Source organism: Miscanthus floridulus, chromosome 2 (assembly GCF_019320115.1).
Source record: "Miscanthus floridulus cultivar M001 chromosome 2, ASM1932011v1, whole genome shotgun sequence".
Classification (NCBI taxonomy): Eukaryota; Viridiplantae; Streptophyta; class Magnoliopsida; order Poales; family Poaceae; genus Miscanthus; species Miscanthus floridulus.
In genome coordinates this window covers 132,224,256-132,242,591 of record NC_089581.1, presented here as the reverse complement: position 1 = coordinate 132,242,591, position 18,336 = coordinate 132,224,256, and the positions used below count along the sequence as shown (strand labels likewise).

The 18,336-nt window shown below is 50.7% G+C and overlaps 2 protein-coding genes across 2 annotated transcripts; both read right to left on the bottom strand.

Annotated features, from left to right (window-relative positions):
* Positions 1-524: 524 nt before the first annotated feature.
* On the bottom strand, positions 525-1,370 carry LOC136539715 (late embryogenesis abundant protein Lea5-D-like). Its single transcript, XM_066531691.1, has 2 exons — positions 1,254-1,370; positions 525-1,033 (listed from the first exon to the last, which is right to left on the bottom strand). Exons 1-2 carry the CDS (start codon positions 1,292-1,294, stop codon positions 799-801), a joined length of 276 nt encoding a protein of 91 aa, XP_066387788.1. The 5' UTR covers positions 1,295-1,370; the 3' UTR covers positions 525-798.
* Positions 1,371-10,427: 9,057 nt separating this feature from the next.
* Positions 10,428-16,734, bottom strand: LOC136530301 (sucrose synthase 2-like). The gene is made up of 15 exons (XM_066523074.1): positions 16,579-16,734; positions 14,975-15,111; positions 14,153-14,282; positions 13,913-14,064; positions 13,600-13,792; positions 13,126-13,244; positions 12,810-13,026; positions 12,633-12,728; positions 12,375-12,548; positions 12,175-12,291; positions 11,918-12,084; positions 11,589-11,813; positions 11,168-11,486; positions 10,844-11,088; positions 10,428-10,751 (listed from the first exon to the last, which is right to left on the bottom strand). Exons 2-15 carry the CDS (start codon positions 15,082-15,084, stop codon positions 10,565-10,567), a joined length of 2,451 nt encoding a protein of 816 aa, XP_066379171.1. The 5' UTR covers positions 15,085-15,111; positions 16,579-16,734; the 3' UTR covers positions 10,428-10,564.
* Between the last annotated feature and the right edge of the window lie 1,602 nt (positions 16,735-18,336).

The following is an 18,336-nucleotide window of genomic DNA, read 5'->3' as shown; positions in this document are numbered from 1 at the left end:
ATCATGAATATAAATCTTACACAGTTTATTGACCAATCTAACCAGGAAGCGGCAACGGGGGTTGCACCGCTAGCAAATGTGGCGCCGCGGGAGGCAGTGGCGGCCGGGCGGCGAGGCGGCCACGACGACCTGTTGGAGGTGGGGAGGCGAGCAGAGAAGGAGAAGGGGTGGGGAGGAGGTGGCGGATGCCAGCGAGGTAGTTACTGCCGACGGTAGCGATGGCGAAGCGGGCGTAGCCGCTAGGGCATAGCCCTAGCGAGCGAGGCGGGCTGCCTGCATGGATTCCTCTTTACCACTGAACTTTTCTGCTCTTTCATGGATAATTAAATATGTTTATATATTTGATTCAAAAACAATATAATTTTATATATTTCTACTTATTTTGTACCACCTAAGGAATCTACAAATTTGGTTGGCATTATTCCAAATTGCACTTTTATAGATGGTCAATATTCTAATATAATTATTGCTTCATTGCCAATGGATTAAATACAAAATATACATATCTTTAGTAACTAAGCAGAGATATAAGTTTTGATTCTCCCATTGAAACGTACGGGTTTATTTGCTAGTTATTATAAAGTGTGTAGTGAACACTGAGTACACACACAGATACATCGTCTTTTACAGCATAATGCACGTGGCAAAGCATTTCTGATGAGTCATCAGATGCCTTGTTGATTATTATTATTTATATATATTGTATGCAATATATGTGCGATGCTGATGGTAGTCTGACGATTGATTCCAGGTGCCCATTAGCCCATATGCCTTTTTGATCTGCTTCTGATGAGGAGTTCACTTGCGGTGGATCATCCGGTTGCGGAGCTCGACGACGTCGACCTCTTCGAACCGGTTCTCCGGGACCCAGCAGCCCGTCTTGGGGTCTCTCATCCAGAACTTGTCCTGCTTCGTCGTTGCCCTCGACGCATCCGCTACCGCGACGTCCGTTTTCGCCGTCGCCACTGCCGCAGCAGCAGAGGATTGTTGAACAGTCACCGCCCTCGCGTAGACGCCGCTGTAGCTCCGCCGGCTTTGCATGCACGCACGCACGTCAAAATGTCAAATGCATGCATGTTAATATGTGTTATGTGTTATGTACTCAACACGCACGTTAATGAACAAGTGCGATGCTAATTAATTCGCCAAAGAAAGAAAAATGATGTGTGATAGCTAACAAAGTTCAAAAAGGAAAAGAATATGAAATCGTATATATACATATATTTAGGACAGTGAAAAACTGAAGGAATTACCTGACGAGGCCGGACACGACGCTGCCTATCTTCGACGACATTGTCACAGTAATCCAGGAGACCTAGAAGATATATATGCAGCTAGTTTTTTCTATTTGTCTTGGCTGTGAGTTCTGAGCCAGGGCGCTGTGGAAAGATGTGCATTTTATAACCGGTGAGGAAGTAGCACATGGAATACAGGAAGAGGCCGAATCTTTGCAAAAAGCTAGCTTTGGACAAGGGGAATTTAGTTATATTCCAGGTTCAGCTGGCCTAATTTCTGGTGGATCCCTACCGCTATATGCCTGCCTGCAACATGCATGCTGATTACTAGCTTGACTGGGGTGGCCACATTTATAACTTTTTGTACGTATCACAAAAACGTGAACCTCAATCACTCATGCCTTTCGGTCCGGCTGGCAGACCTCAGAAATATAATACTATTAAAAAGGTACGAGCATCTGGAAAAAAACGGTCGACGATTGCGAATTTTTCTTTTTGATTCACATAAATTGATTCTGCCTGTTTTTTTTCGCAATTAGATATATAGCCCGTTTTTCATTAAGCACACAGAAATATGTTAGTACAAATAGAGTTACACGATACAGTTACGAAAAAGTCCTCGTGCACAGATAACAAATCACTGAGCCAGTGGTAAGTGACTTTGAACAAAGCAAAGGAGTAAGAAAAAATTTCTGCAAATTAACGTATGTGAAGATCCTATACTATTCTTAGACGCACCACACACACATCAAAAAGTGTATTGCCTGGCCCTATGCACACCTGGACCATGCCTAACTGAATTGCGCCTGCGATATTTCAGACGAATGATGCCGCCTGTAGATCGACTTTACGTAATTAGAAGAATGTGATACCGAAGTGATCAACTAGTGAATATTTATAGTTTTGTCGTACATTATGATCGGAGGTGGCCTAGCACTCAATGACACAGGATTTATACCGGTTCAGGCAACGTGCCCTGCATTCAATTTGAGTCGGTCAGTGACTTTATTCCTGAGCCCGGATTCTCGAAGTTTGTAGTGGGGTTACAAACGAGAAGGAGGGAAAAGGAGTGTATAGGACGTCCGGTCGGCTCCGGTCGGAAGGGCCAAGGGCGACAGAAGCTACGCTATGAGCTAAGTGTTCAAGCATATGCTTGGAGTATGAACCTGGTGGTTATGTGGTCGTGAGCTAGTGAACTTGATCGGTGCTTATTGTCTTTAAGAAGGGCTCTCTTTTTGTTGAAGAGGGCGCATCCCCTTTTATAGATAAAGAGGAGGCTTTACAAGTGAGAGGATAAGGGTACGTATGCTACCGAGCCTTGTTGCACACGTCTACCGAGCCTTGTTGCCTACACCGGCAGGTACAAGATAATGGTAGACGCCTACAACACTGTTGATGTCACTGTAGAATGTCAGATGCATACGGAAGGTCGTGCTGCCTTTTTCAGAGATGGTGGACGTCGGTACCTGCAAATATTGTTTGATGCCTAAAGGCATGTGAGGAGTCTCGTTATGTTCACCCGGTACGGTAAATCCTAGCGTCCATACCGCTGTCGATGCCCAGAGACACGTGGGGAGCCTTACCGTATAGGAGTTTTAGCGGCCCCTACAATACTGTAGAGGGAGATGTCGACGCCGACAATATTGTTTATGTCAGGGTGGCTGCAGAGTACTGTTCTGTACAGGGTATGGTCCCTGGTACAGTGGTTTTGACTTGAGCCTTGCCTTGCTTTTCTCCGCACGTCTTCTGGTTCCTACCGAGCGGGCGTCCCCGGTCGGATGGCTCTAATCGGCTCTGAGTGTGCCGGTCGGAGAAGAGCGGTGAGCAGGGTTCCTGCGATCCCCGGTCGGAGACGCGGGGTCGGAGTCGGAAGTAGTGTTTTGGGCCAGGCCTTCCGATCGGAGAGGCCATCCGGTGGCGGCTGGAGTCGAAGCGAACGCTCCGGTCAGAGAGGTGGGCCAAAGCAGCCAATGAGAGGGCGTTGTTCCTCTTCGGCCAGACCTTTCGGTCAGTGACTGGGTCGCCCGTCCGACCTGTCGTTTTTAACTCTTGGGCCGGCCTATGAGTTACGTGTTGTCTGCTCGGGCCGAGCCTTGGCGTGGAAACCGGTCCCCGAGGGACCCCAGGTTTATGAACCCGACAGGAGCCCCCGAGCCCCCAGGTGATTTGGGCATAATCGTCCGAGGGATTTTTGTCTTGCTGGCGGGTGTAGCCCCTGAGCCCCCGGGCGGTTCGGGCAAAACCGTCTGGGGGGTTTCCTATGTTATCAGTGGGGGAGTTTTTATTTTGAGACAGAGTTTTGTCGCCCAAGGCGTTGTTGTGCAGCCGAGGCGGTTTTTTAGTTTGTTTTGAGAGATTGGGTGAGAGGGAGCTTGTGGATCCTGGCATCAGTGCGCGCCATGGGATCGAGCAAGGGAGTCAGTCAAGGGGTTTGGGCGAGACAAGGCTCACTGATCCTGGCATCGATGCGCACCGTGGGATCGGGCGAGGTAGTTAGTTTTGGACGAGACAAAGCTTCACTAATCCTGGCGTTGATGCGCGTCATGGGATCGGGTGAGGCAGTTAGTTTTGGACGAGATAGAGCTCACTGATCCTGGCGTCGATGCATGCCGTGGGATCAGGTGAGGTATTTAGTTTTGGACGAGACAAAGCTCACTGATCCTGGCGTCGATGCGCGTCATGGGATCGAGCGAGGGATTCGGTCTTGGATGAGACAGAGCTCACTAATGCTGGCGACGATGCGCGCCATGGGATCGAGCGAGTTGGAGTCATGTTTTGGATGAGACAAAGCTCACTGATCCTGGCATCAATGCGCGCCGTGGGATCGAGCGAGGGAGTCAGTCTTGGACGAGATAGAGCTCACTGATGCTGGTGTCGATGCGCGCCATGGGATCGAGCGAGGGAGTCAGTCTTGGATGAGACAGAGCTCACTGATGCTGGCATCGATGCGTGTCATGGGATCGAGCGAGTCGGAGTCGTGTTTTGGACAAGACAGAGCTCACTAATCCTGGCGTCGATGCGTGCCGTGGGATCGAGCGAGGGAGTCAGTCTTAGACGAGACAGAGCTCATTGATGCTGGCGTCGATGTGAGCCGTGGGATCGAGCGAGGGAGTCAGCATTGGATAAGATAGAGCTCACTGATGCTAGTGTCAATGCGCGCCGTGGAATCGAGTGAGTCAGAGTCGTGTTTTGGACGAGACAGAGCTCACTGATCCTGGCGTCGATGCGTGTCGTGGGATCGAGCGAGTCGGAGTCATGGGGCGAGATCGAGGTTGCAGACCCGGATGTTTGGAGCGCAGTCGGAAGCATAGCCGGATGGGGCGAGATCGGAGTCGCAAACCTAGGTTTTTTGGAGCATAGTCGGAAGCGTAGCCGGATGGGGCGAGATCAGGGTCGCAAACCCAGGTTTTTTGGAGCGCAGTCAAAAGGGGCAAGTTTGGGTTCGCAGTCCTAGGCTTTTTGTCTTGAGCCCCTGAGCCTTGTTGGGCCTTAATAGGGGTCGGTGTGAGTTGTGTGTGTTACCCCATCCTCGGTTCCTCACAACCGGAGGGGCTGAGTTTTGTTGCTTGTCCCGATCGCTCGGGCTCGAGTGACGTGCTCGGTGAGTTCGCTAACGGGTGTGATCGAGTGAAATCTGGGTTCGTCGTTTGTGACAGGGTCGGCATAGCCCTCTTGTGACATTCCACTACTCCTTTACCTACAACCCGGTAGATGCCTAGGTCATTCTAGAGATCGACCCAGGTGGCCTAATGGCCTCCCCTCGATGGAGATTCTGTGGATTTGGCGAGAGGTTTAGGATCAAACGAGAAGGTTGAGATGACCCGGTCTGCCTGACCGGGTGAGGTCTGCACGGGGCTCATCTATGTTTTTCTCCCCTGGCTTTGTTGGTTGCTCATGTCGAATGAGGCAACTACCGCTTCATGACGCAACATGGAACATTGTGATGCATTTCGCTGCATGTGCGATGCTTAGTTCCCGAGCCCCCAGGCGGTTCAGGGCCCGAATCGTCTAGGAGGTTTGGGCGTATGGAATGAATGCGCGTATGGATGTATGAAATGATTGTAAGAAAATAGAGGGGGTTGGTAGTGCTCACCTTGATGTCTTGAGTGACGGGGTTCGGAGAGCTTCAGTCGAAAATGTCTGACTAGGACCTTGATGACTTGAGTGACGGAGTTCGGGGAGCTTCAGTTGGAAATGTCCGATCGGGACCCGTGCTCGTCGTTCATGGGTGAGCCTCTTGACGACCTATCTCTTGGTGTCTATCCTGAGTGATTCGATCGACTCAGGGGCCCTATGATCTCCCCCGACGAAGATCTTGTTTGGGTTTCTTGAGGCCTAGCCTGGCGAAGCAGGGTGTCGTCTACGTGCGGTGGCGCTTTGGTTTTCATGCCCGGCGTGCGGTAGTGGTTGGTCGTACGGTAGTGGTGGGCTCGGTCTAGGCCACGTCCCGTCTGATCAGGAGCCGTTCTGTCGGGCAGGGCACGTCTCATCGGTCAGGCTGCGTCTTATCTGTATTAAATGGGAAAGAGAGAGAGAGTTCCTCACTCCGCCATTTTGCCTTCTCTTGATCGGTGCGCCCTTCCCTAACTGTTGTTCCCTTTTCCTTAAGTAGGAGAGGGGAAAGGGTTTTTGACCTGTTCTTTTGCCTGTTCCTCATCTGTCGTCGTCTTTCCTCTTCCTTCTTGTCGTGAGCATTCCTGAGAGCCACAGTGGTTTCTAGGAAAGAAAGGGGAGAGAGCGAGGGAGAAGAAGAACTCACCGATCCTTCTGCGATCCCAGAGTGAAATGTTGGACTAGAAGTCATCCACCGTGAGGGAGTCGGTGTTGAAGGCCTTTGTTGCGAAGGGATTTCTGCCGCCGAAGGAGGTGGCGCATTGGAGGGTTCCCGAGCGGGAGGAGTCCCCACAACCTCAGCCCGACAAGGTGGTTTCCTTCCTCGCCTTCCATGAGCACGGGCTGGGATACCCCGTGCACTGGTTCCTACGCGGACTCCTCAACGAGTGGGGTCTGGAGCTGCAGCATCTTAATCCAACGGGGGTGCTGCACATCGCCGGTTTCATCACCATTTGTGAGGCTTTCCTTGGGATGGAGCCGCAGGCGGATTTCTTCTGGTGGCTCTTCTCCCTGAGAGCCTTGACGATGGGGGACCCAGCCAAGGTCGCGTCGGTGGGGGGTTTCGCCCTGTAGAGAAAATCAGGCGTGGGAGACTCGTATCCCGCGTACCTCCCCTATGACTCCAACCAGGGGTGGCATGGGGAGTGGTTCTACATTAGGAATTCAGCGGCGGCGCCGTTCCCGGCGTTCACCGGTGGGAGGACAGAGAAGCAGGATAGTTGGACGTGGGGTTGTGCCAAAAAGGAGAAGCATAAGGTGGGGGTCATCGAGGAGGAGCTCCAGAAGCTCGTAAAGCACGGCCTTAACGGGGTGCGGGTGTTCCACACCCTGTACCATCACCGGGTCGCGCCGTTGGCAGAGAGGACGCGACCGATGTGGCTGTACAGCGGCCCGTCGAACCCGGACCGTGCATCGTTGGAGGATCTGCCGGACAACGAGGTCTGAAGTCGCCGTGGCCGGGTGCTACAGTTGAAGCCTAGAGAGAAGGTTGAAGGGAGGCCCGCGCCTTTCAACTCCTCGATCGTGTCCACCCTGGTATGCTTTCTTTTTTTAGCCCGCATGTCCTCCTCTGCTTTTCCTATGTGTATTTTTCTTTTTTGATTGGGAGTCACACGTTCCGTAGGGGCTTGGAAATTACAAGTCCCAGCCGCACCTTCCCAAGGGTCTGGAGGGCGTGGCCAAGCAGGCCGCTCAGAAGGAGGCGGCGGACGCCAGAAAGAAGAAGAAGGCCGAGGTCGCCCACCGGAAGCACAAGAAGGAGAGGAAGAGCGACGTCGAGGCTGAGCTCGAGTCGGAGGACCCCACGGATGTGGACGACATGGTTTTCTCCGAGGAGGAGGGAAGTCGGGAGGTCGACGTGACCTCGGCGGACCGTCGCGTCCCTGCGGCGACGCCCGCCGGTGATGAGCAAGAGGTCGCGCGGCGCGAGGTGGCCTCCGCGCCGAGGAAGCACGCTGTGAGTGCGGACGCTTTCGGTGAACGGACGGTAAAGCGGACACGGTCACCACGCCCTTTGGTGGCGTCGTTGGTCCCGTCGCCGCCTGTGGCGGACGTGGCCGAGCAAGCTGGTCGGTCCACGGAGCGGACTGGCACTTGTGTGTCGCCGGGACCAACGACGGCGCGCGACTCGCAGCTGGGGGTGGCCCCGCCTATCGCGGATGCGGTCGAGCAAGCTGGGTGGCCGGAGGAGTAGACTGGCGCCCGCACGTCGCGCGACTCACGGGCGGAGGATGCCCCGCCCCCTACTCTGGTCGGGGAGTCTCGAGCCGAGGGCCGGGGCGACCCGTAGGTCGGGAAGGAGCTGGTTGGGATGACTCCACCCTCGGCCGAAGCAAGGGGGCGCGGGTCACAGCCCAGGAGCGGCCAGTGCCCTACAGGCCCGTTGACGCCGGGTCTTGCCTTCAAAGTCGTACCGCTCACCACCCGGTATGCTCTCTTTTGTTTCTTTCCAATCTTTTGTCGTTGAGTTTTTCTCTGGAGTGTGATTTACCTGCGCCCTCTGTCAGTGGCCGGGGGATGACAGGGTTGAGCATCGCCCCAACTCCCGTGCGGGAGGCATGGAGGCCCACCCTGCAGCGTGCTGCGACGAGCGGTGGGGGGAGCAGGATGGCGGCGACGAGCCCTTCCCTTTCAGGGGCGGTTGCTCATGACGAACGATTTGGAAATAGGGATGACGAACGATTTGATTGATTTTTCTTTGTCGTATATATTTTTTTCAAAAATGTTTTTTGCCGTATTTATTTTTTTGAAAATAGGGATGTGGAAGAGTTTGTTTATGAAACGGTTTTTTTTACCACGCAAGAGACTCGTATGCTACGTGTGGCTAGGAGGTCCGTTCGTTCGACCCACAGCACGTCATTCCTTCATTCCTGCTCTTGCAGGAGGGTGAGCGGGGTGAAGACGGTGGCCACATGCGCACGAGGCGAGTGGGGCACAGAGGCGCGGGCACACGCGCACGGGCATACGCTGACGGGCGGGGTGAGCATTTGCAGGTGCCTGCCGCCACCAGCACTGGCTGGAGTGCCGGCACTAGCGGGAGCTACGGCGCGTGCGGCAGACGAAGCGGAGCACACGGCTAGCACGTCGCAGCGTGCACGAGCACCGCGGCCGCCACCAGCATGTACTGGCATCACATCGCCTGTGTCCATGGCGAGACGCGCGCTCCCGTGTATGCTGGGACTACGCATGGCAGCAGGTCGTAATTGCCCACTGCCGCCGGAGCAGGCTGGAGCTAGGGCGTGCGCGGATAGATTTGATTGATGTTTTTTGTGGTATATATTTTTTCCAGAAACATTTTTTTGCCGTGTTTGTTTTTTTTCCGAACAAGAATGTGGAACCGTATATGTTTTTTCAGAAAGTTTTTTTTGCCGTATTTGATTTTTTTTTTAGGAAATAGGAAAGATGGCACCCTAACGGAGGTCCGCAGCGATGGCGCACTAGAGGCGGCAGCGACCTGATGACTTCCACTGGTAGAATCTTGCCCATTCATGAGAGGATGTCGAGAAGCAGGGGGTGTGCCGAGGTCGTAGTTTTTTCTCTTTAGGTTTTGTGTTCTCCTCTTCGTTGAGGTGAGTCTAAGTCCTCTTGTACTCTTTTCGCTATGTATATCCTACATGGATATAGAGGCTAGATTAATGAATTCATTATCTAAAAAAACATTCACTTGTATTGATTTTGCATATGATATAGATAACCATATGCTTAATCCGTTAGCATATTAAATACGACATAGTTTTTTCTAAAAAAGTTTTTACGATATTGTTTGGAAAATGATTCTATAATTTTTTTATAAAGTCTATTTGACCCTTGAACTATTAATGTAGTCCAGTTATCTCCTTCGCAGCTGACATGAGGTCACATACGGCCTGTTCGTTTCGTCATAAATGATCGTCTATTTGTTGTAAGAAAAAAATATTGTTCCAACTTATAATTCACGATTGTATACGAGCAAGCGAAAAGGCTGATAGACGGTTCACATGTGTCCCGTCAGCTAGAACCGCTCAGAGAGGTAATCAAACCGTTTCAAAAAGCTAATGGAGCCGAAAAACTAATTTTCCGGTTGAGAAAGGTAAATCGGACTCTCGTAGTAGTTGAGGATATTAAATGGACTTTTTTCATCGAAATCCAGGACGAGCAAACTTGTTCACCGGTGAATCGAGCGCGAAGCCAGCTTCTGTATCTTTATTCCCTGCGAAATGAACGTCATCGCTGACGGTTGTTTGCGGGCATTCGCAGCATCCGTGCAAATAGCCAGTGGGCTTACCAGATCGGCGGCCCATTCCAAAACGCCAGCACAGGGTCTTCCTTGATGGGCTTGCGAACAAGGCCGTCGCTGCTTGTATACATACTCTGGTCGCTTGGCGTCGACCTCAGCTCTGACTGAACATCCTCGACCAAGGCGCCAAGATGCCTGGCAAGTGGCATGGCAACTGATGAGGCAACAAACATTTGGTCGGCAATTCAATCGAGAAGAAGAGGAGAGGAACTGAGACGCTGAGGCAAGAGCGGTGCCTTTGGACTTTGTGGAGGCGGCTGGTGTCATGCCAACTTCACCGTCGTTACATGTCGCCGGTGCTTCGGCGCCAAATTTGGCAGGCATTTGACGTTTGGTGGCAGCAGAACCCAACCACCGAAACACAAAACAAAGGGAAAAAAATTGGATGGATAATATGTATCCACCGTGCTCCGGTGCATACCCGACTCTGGTGGAATTGGAAACCAGGGAGGCAGGGACCAATTTTTCATCTCGCATTCACGACACAGATCCTCAATAGAATGGCCAAGAGAGAGCAAAATTCAGAGGCAAACATCAATTCCAGCTGCAAAGTGAACCACAAGGATGCTACTCTTATTTCAGGGAAAAGGCACCAAGGCCACAATGATCATTATTCAACGAGCAACATCCCATCCAGGAAACTAAGGGAGCACCACAACCCGACTGCACACACACCACCACCATCCCAGCATCCCTCTCAACCGGCTCAACCCAAACTACTAACAATTCAGATCAGACTACTAAAACCAACACCCGGATCAATGATGGAACAAGACCTTGACAAGGTAACAACAATTCTTGAAGGGAAGAGCAGCAACGAACGTCCGCCGCCTAGGAAGAAAAGCAGACTCTTTTTTCGCCTCCGGGTCAGGGTAAGGGAAAAAAAAACACGACTCCAAGTGCTCCCTTTCGCTCATCAGGTCTCCAGCCGCCGCGCGCGTCACTTGCTGGAGGGCTCTCCCTCCACGGCCAGCGGCACGGTGCTGGCCATGGTGCGGTACTTGAGCGCGTACAGCATCTCCAGGTACCGCCGGGTCTCGCGCCTCTCCAGGTTGGACACGTACTTCCAGAAACCGTACACGCCGGTTAGGGTCATCAGCCTCTCCGAGTACAGCTTCCAGGTGTATCTGCATCAAAACACAACACATCACAGCTGAGCACATCAAAATGCTTGCCATGGAAAATTCCACATCGGGGCGTTCTATGCAAAGCTGCATACTTCTCCTCAATACGCTGGAGCCCGCCCTGGGAGATCTTGTTCCAGTGGCTCGAATCCGTCTGGCACTTCTCAAAGAAGTCCACGAGCAGGGCCGACGCCTTGTCGCCCTGGTAGGGGTCAATGTGGAAGCCAGACACGCCGTGCACGATGATCTCAGCCGGACCACCGTAAGCGGTGGCGAACGTCGGCAGGCCGCAGGTCATGGCCTCAACCACCGTCAGCCCGAACGCCTCGTAGAAAGCAGGCTGTGCACACACAGGCACCACGATCAGAACAAATGAACGAATTCGCAACCAAACCACGATCAGAACAATGGTTGGTTACCTGCACGAAGGCGCCCTTGGTGTCGCAAATGTAGCGGTACAGTTCACCGTTGCGGACACGGTTCATCTGGGCGGAGATCCAGCGGATGTGCCCATTCAGGTTGTACTGCTCGATGTGGTCAAACATCTTCTTGAACTCGGCCTGCTCCTCCTTGTCCTTGGAAGGGTTGCCGTGGTCACCGCAGACAACCACGAGGTTCACCAGCTCCTGCAGGCGCTTGTTCCGGCCATACAGCTCCACCAGACCAGTCAAGTTCTTGACGCGGTCAAGACGAGCCATGGAGAAGATGATTGGCTTGTTCCTGTCGTTCAGCACAAACCTGCACAGGCATTTACAGATATGCAGTCAGATAACCAGCGATAAATATGAATGTGTCACATACAGTACTGCTTCAGCAAGGTATGATCTGGCCGATTCTCACTTGTGCTCGGTGTTCTCGGTTTGGCTGTACAGGAGCTCCTCAATCTCCGGGTGGAGGGAGGTCAGCCTCTTGTGTGACTCCGTGTATGGGAAGTAGATGGACAAGTCCGCACCAGGAGACACAATGTTGAACTTAGGGTCAAACACATCAATACCATGGACAACACGGTACAGGCCAGGCATTGTGAATGCCATGTGTGACTCGTACTGGCCGACGGTGTCCTTGCTGAAAACCCAGAAAATGGCATTAGATCATGGAAATTTTACAGGACGACCAATACTGCTTCATTCGCAAAGCTTGCTTGTATGTATAAATGATAAATCACTTACTTTCCAGCAATCTCTTGGAAGGTACTTGTAATAATGAAGTCAGCATGGTTCATAGCAATCAAGTCAGTGGTGAACTGGCAAGAGAAGTGGTAGTGGTCCTCAAACTTCTTCCAGTAGAGGTCAGAGTTAGGGTACTTAGTTTTCTCAAGGGCGTGGGCAATGGTACACTGCATATAGCAAGGAAAAGGGCGACATTAGCAATGAGCAGGAGGTGGTAACAAAAAATATTTCCAATCGAAGCAGTTAAGAGCCCATACGTGAGTAACACCCATCTTGTGCGCAAGCAAACACGCAACAAGGTTTCCGTCACTGTAGTTTCCAATGATCAGGTCAGGATTGGCCTGAAGCTCTCCAGCAATCTCATGTGCCACATCCTACCAGCAATTCAAAAAAGAGTCAGCATGAATTTCATCTTTAACTAACAAATTAATAGTAGCGGCTAGTATTTGGTATTTACATCAGTGTAAGTCTCCAGGTATGGCCAGACTTCAAAACGCGAGATCCACTTGCGAACAATTCCATTTTCTGTTCTGAATGGCACACGAAGGATATGGCAGTGCTCAGTGCCAAGGACCTTCTCAAGACGCTGACCACAGGTGGTGCCAGTTGCATCAGGGAGCAACCTGGTAACCTGCGCAAAACCAAATAAGGCACATTATGGCACCAATTTAGCTGGTATATTTCCCTTTTATCATATTTTAGGTATCGCACTTACAATAAGGATCTTTGGTGTGATGTCAAGACCACACTGCTTGATCCTCAGCAGCATTTCGTTCTCCATAGCACGTACTTGATCCAAAATGTAGACAACCTGCAAGTAAAAATACAGATTGATGAGAGCAAGTTCATTATTCTAACTGTGTATCTGTGTCTAAGTGGTTAAGGATTGTACCTGGCCTCCGGTGTCAGGGTAACCCAAGACATTAGCTTGAGCAAAGTAACCATGAGGAGAGAGGATAACAACATTGAACACCATGGGGATCGTTCCAAGGAATTTCTCCAGGGTAGACGGATCTGGGGCCTCAAGAAGGTCCAAGAGGAGGTGAATAGTCTCCTGCGCACGCTTAGCGCAGTCACCCCAGCCCTTCTCCAGACCAAGTTCCTGGAACCTGTTTTGTCCAATCAAGAGTATGTGTTAAATCACAAGAATACTAATAAATGCTTCAGTTGCTTTGATATATGAAAATGAATCAAGAAATATTCAGTACCTGTGGTGAAATTCAGAGTATGGGGTATCAGCTGGAAGGGTGGACAGATGCTCCTCAGCCTTCCTCAGAGCACCTTGCAGAGCACTGAGACTGCGGATTCTGTCGTTCAACATCATGGTCTGCAGAAACCATAGAAAACTTCACATGTATAGCAAGTTCAAAGCCAATTTACAACTACCACAACAGGAATGTATGGATAAATAGTTTAAGGCATTCTTGTGGTTAAAAAAATTATATAATCGGTTTTTGTGATTATAACTGACAGATCTGAATTTTAGACAGATCAGCAACTCAGCATTTAGTGCTGAACTTATTGCTAAAAATGAAGAACACAAGAACACGACAATTTTACTGGCATGCATCACAGGTCAGCCTTAATGATACAAAATTTCCATTTTACTAATACTCTTTTGACAACCTCCAGATAATATTAGCAACATTTGAATTAATGAAACAAATAAAATAATGGCTCACCATCCCCTTGTAGTTGTGGGCACGAAGGAAATTGAGCAAGGGGTACATGCTCTCCTTGTCATGGAAGAGCTTTGATGACAGGTGCCTGTTGAGGAACTGCACACCATTGCCAATGGACTTTGACAGAGAAGGACGAGGGAAGGAGGCATTGAATGGCTCAAAGTCCAGCTCAAGAACAAAGTTGTTGTTGGGGCTGCAATATATACATCAAAAGTATTATAAACTGACATATATGAACAAAACCTTTTCTTTAAATAAAATTAAGCATGGAGAGCTTATATCCCAAATTCCCAGTTTAAGTGCAAAATCATACCCTTCTTCCACAAGCTGTTCCTTGAACTGCAGGTACTCAGGGACTCTCAGCTCCTCAACAGCGAGCTCGCTGACGTTGACCCTCACATACTCCCAGACACCAGGCCTAGGGCGGATGGCAAGTGCAACCCATGGGGGGATAACAATTGCTTCCTGTAAGATAATAGAACCTAAATGATTTGAGCAGGTGCACACACCAAAAAAAAAGTGCTGTCCAGTGAGATCTGAGTCTGGTGCAAACCTGAGCTGCCCTCAGGACATCCTCAAAGGCACCATCCTTCAGCTTCTCGCGCTCAGCCTCAGGGATAGCACTGTTGTACTCTGCAATGATCTGGTGGGGCTGCAGCATACCCTTTCCAAGGTTTTTCAGCCTGCCCAAAACAATATCAAATAACATCAGGCCATGCCAGATCTACATGACTCATACAATTTCAAGAAATAGTATGGAACATATGCAACGTAAGTAGTATGGAACATATGCAACGTAAGTAGTATATATACAACGTAGCAAAGACGCACGACAACAAATTCATTCGAAAAATGAAAAACTCTGCTTCCTCTATTTTAACTAAATTTTTCAAAATCACCTTCATGCCTATACATCAGATCTAGTCAGGTGCCTATGCATTTATGCTGAATAGAACATGTCAGAACTAAGCATAAACTGGTTAGCAAGCATTATCATTGACAAAACATTTAATAACAAGCTCTATTGGATAAGCTCAGGCTTCAATCATTCTGTTCAGAAACATAGTATTGAATATAAAACTAATAACACACATGCAGCCAGATCTAATAGCAGTTCACAGTCAGAACTAGAAAACAGGGTGTATGTCATCAGTATTCAGTACTAGGTAGTTCGACAAAATCCTGGATGCTTTAAATATTCATCTTAGTAGGAAACACAGGAGCATTATGGGTACAGCATTCAATGATGGCCATATCATGCTAGATCTAACTATATATATGATGAAACTTGTCTTAAGAAATTGCATTCGCTCAAACAATACTGGTAACAAAATAAATATTAGCATGCAGAGGAAGCGGGGAAATCAGTTCAGACCTGGTGAAGACGGCGACAAGCTCATTGGGGTGGGCAGAGAGTGAATCGCCAATGCGCTCCCTGACGCTGTGGAGGCGGCTCAGGACACGGTCGCCGGCAGCTTCCCCCATTGCTATCCTCTTGTTGGGTCCTCAAGCCTGCACAGCGAAACAGAAACAGAAAGGGAAGCTTCAGTCAGCATTGAAAACTGAACTGATTTGACATATAAGCTGCAAATGTCATCCTAACCCACCCCCCCCCCCCCCCCCCCCCCCCCCCCAGCATGTCATAACCCCAATTGCCAACAACCAGTCTTAGAGTCTTGCCACACCTTTGACACTTCACCAAGAAACTATTTGCAGGCAAGAAATCAACAGAACCTACTTCTGGAAGGGGAGAAACAGCAAACAGGTGCAAGACCAAAAACCGACTCAAATCCTTGTCCTAGTTCTAGACTAGAAACAAGCAACAATCAATCAATACAACAAGAGGCATACATACAAGATCGAATCGATGTAATGAAACGCTTAAGACCGAGGAATGGCGGAGGGTGGGAGGCGCCAATTTATACAGATCTGACGAGAGAACCCAACAAAACACACATCGATGGAACCCATGAAGACAAGGCTGGCCGTATGGCACCAATGGCCTCCGGCTTCAAAAGCCGTTGAAACCAAAGCAGGCGAGGACGAAGAGTGACGCGGCAGGCTACTTGTAGTTCTAAGCACGAGATCAGCATGGGGACTTGGGGGTTCCTTGCAGGCAATCACAAGGTGACTAGGATACACAGGAGTAATCACTGCTAGATAGTAATAAGACAGGATTAGCCTAAATTGACCATGGCCATTAGCACAAGAACCCAGAACCGTCAGGCCTGTCTCCGAGTCCCGAGACAGGGGCCACATGGCGAGGCAGAGGAATGGATAAAGCCAACTACTTGTCCGAGGAAAATCATCTCAAAAATAACTATGCCAAAAATATTGGTTAAAGAGGAACAACAAGCACCGGATCTAGCGTTCTGGTACAACTTGGGGTATGGGAAAAAAATGAAACCTTAAACCCAGAGAGAGCAAGAGCATGATGGTCAGTAAAGCCCAGATCCATCCAGAAGCAGCAGGGTCCCTCCGCTCCACTAGATCTCCTCAAGTGGCAAGTTGACCCAGGTTGTTATTACTAAAGTTAAAACCCCAATAATTCTCCGGATCTCACGCACGCTAGTCGTTAGCGATCCCGTGGTGCAAGAGCCATAAAAAATTCATCTTTTTTTCGGCGGCTATCGGTGCAAGGAAAGCAACTGCATGCAGAGGCAGCACCTCCCCTGCAGGTTCAGAGAACCAGGGAAAAAATTCGGCATGACCTCCCCTGCATCATCATCGATCGATCAGGGGTCCGAGAAGCCGAGCGCAGCGTATAGTTCTAGTACTACATGCTACCGGCGGCACCGTCCGTTGCATTCGGACATGACCAGGAGGAGCATTAATTACGGCGAGCACCGGCGGCATTTCGCCGGAGCAGAGCAGAGCACCGTCCACGCACGCATGAGCAGGACGACGCAGGAGGACGACAGGAGCAGAGGAAGAGGGAAAGAGCACCTCCATTGCAGGAGGCCCGATTGATTGCATTACCTTCCTCCGAGAGGGAGAAGAAGGAACCTCCACAGCTCCACTCCAATCCAAAGAGGAGAGGAGAAGAACAACCTCCAAAGAGGAAACGCAACGCAGTGAACGCAAATCAAATGGACGGGGTGAACGGAAGTGGAATGGATTGGTGAGTTGAGCGGCAGCCCCGGGGCCCTTTTTATACACGGATTGCAGGGCGAGGGTTGCCCCCGCCACCTTCGGCCCTGTTCACTTGAGATTATAATCTTACTTTCTAATTACGGGAATAATATTTTTCTCTCACAATAAATCAGTCCTACAAATTAACTGTAGCATCAATAAATCATGCCAAACAGGGCCGAAGTATTATTATTATTATAAAAAACGGTCAATTGGGCCCTTGATCCACGTTATGATCGGAGGCGTCCAGCCATTCTTCTGACTGATGGGCCTCCGTCGCACAGCGCTATAAAGAGGAAGAGGGGCCGGGGCGCAAGGTACGAGGTTCACCGTAGCCGGCAGCGCCCCACCGAGGATCCTAGCCCTAGTCCGATCTAGAAGGGCGCGCACTAAGCGACGAAAAGTCCACATCGCCTTCACCGTCGCCACTGGTCCGCGCCTACGCTGCTGCTACCATCGACGACCTAGCGGGCGCCTGCACGGCTTCTCCTACACTGACACGTCGCGGACACCTTGTTGGCGGCGCCACGGCCACGACTACACTCGACGAGGTACATCGACAAGTTCTTTGTCTAAGTTAAATTTCACCCGCTAGATCTACACCTAGAGGTCCTATAAATACTATCAATGGTATCAGAGTCAGGTTAGTGTGCGGATCTAGTTTGGGGTAGTCTAAGTTTTAACATTTAGAAGGAGATGAATCGGAACGAATAAATCCAGTCGAGTTAAACCCTAACCCTAGAAGACGGATGGAGAGGATAGGGGCCTACCGAGGGGCTTACCTATCGCAGTTGTCACCACCGGCGTCGCTCCGACGTTGTGCGGGAAGAGCACCCGAATCGCCGGTGCCGGTCGGTGACGCCACCGCGCGGCCTCCGCATCGGGCTTGGGAGTCAAGGGCGTCACCACAAGGTCGCTCAACGGCGGCCCGCTCAGCCTCGAGCGAGCGCGTGCGTCGGCGAGGGGCCCCACGGCGGTGCCGCCACGCCTGTTCGGTCGCCATGAGCAACTATATCCGTTCCCCTAGATCTACTCGCCATGGCTGCGGGGCTAGAACAGAAGAGAAGTGGAGCGAGAAAGAAGAAGAGGAAGGGTAGCCGGAACTGCTCCGGTGGCGTTTTTCCTCACCGGCGTCGACGGCCAACGTGACCGCCGCCGCTGTCGCCTCTATGATGAAGAGAGAGGAGGGGAGGGTGAAAATTAGTTTAGGGTTCGGGGGAGGAGGCATGCGTCGGGGTTTTTGTTCCTCCGAGTCTCGCGCACGACCGTTGGATCACAAAGGACAGCTCGCAGCGCTCGGACCGAATATGGCCCAGGCGGGAGAGAAGAATTCTGGCCCTGGCCCAGGTTGTGGCCTGGGACACGGAAACGCGCAGCGCGCAAATAGGCCATGGGCCGGTTTCCAGTATGGGCAGCGCGCTGAACCGCGCGAGCGGGCGCGTGGGCGAGATGGACCGTGGGCTGGCTTTTTCTCGGTTGGGCCAAAATGAACAGAAGAGCCTATTTTAAGGTTTATTATTTTCAGAAGCAAATTTTGATAAATTTAAATTAGTTTTTCATCTATATTCAATTTTGAACCAATGGGATAAATTGTTCAGAGAGTAG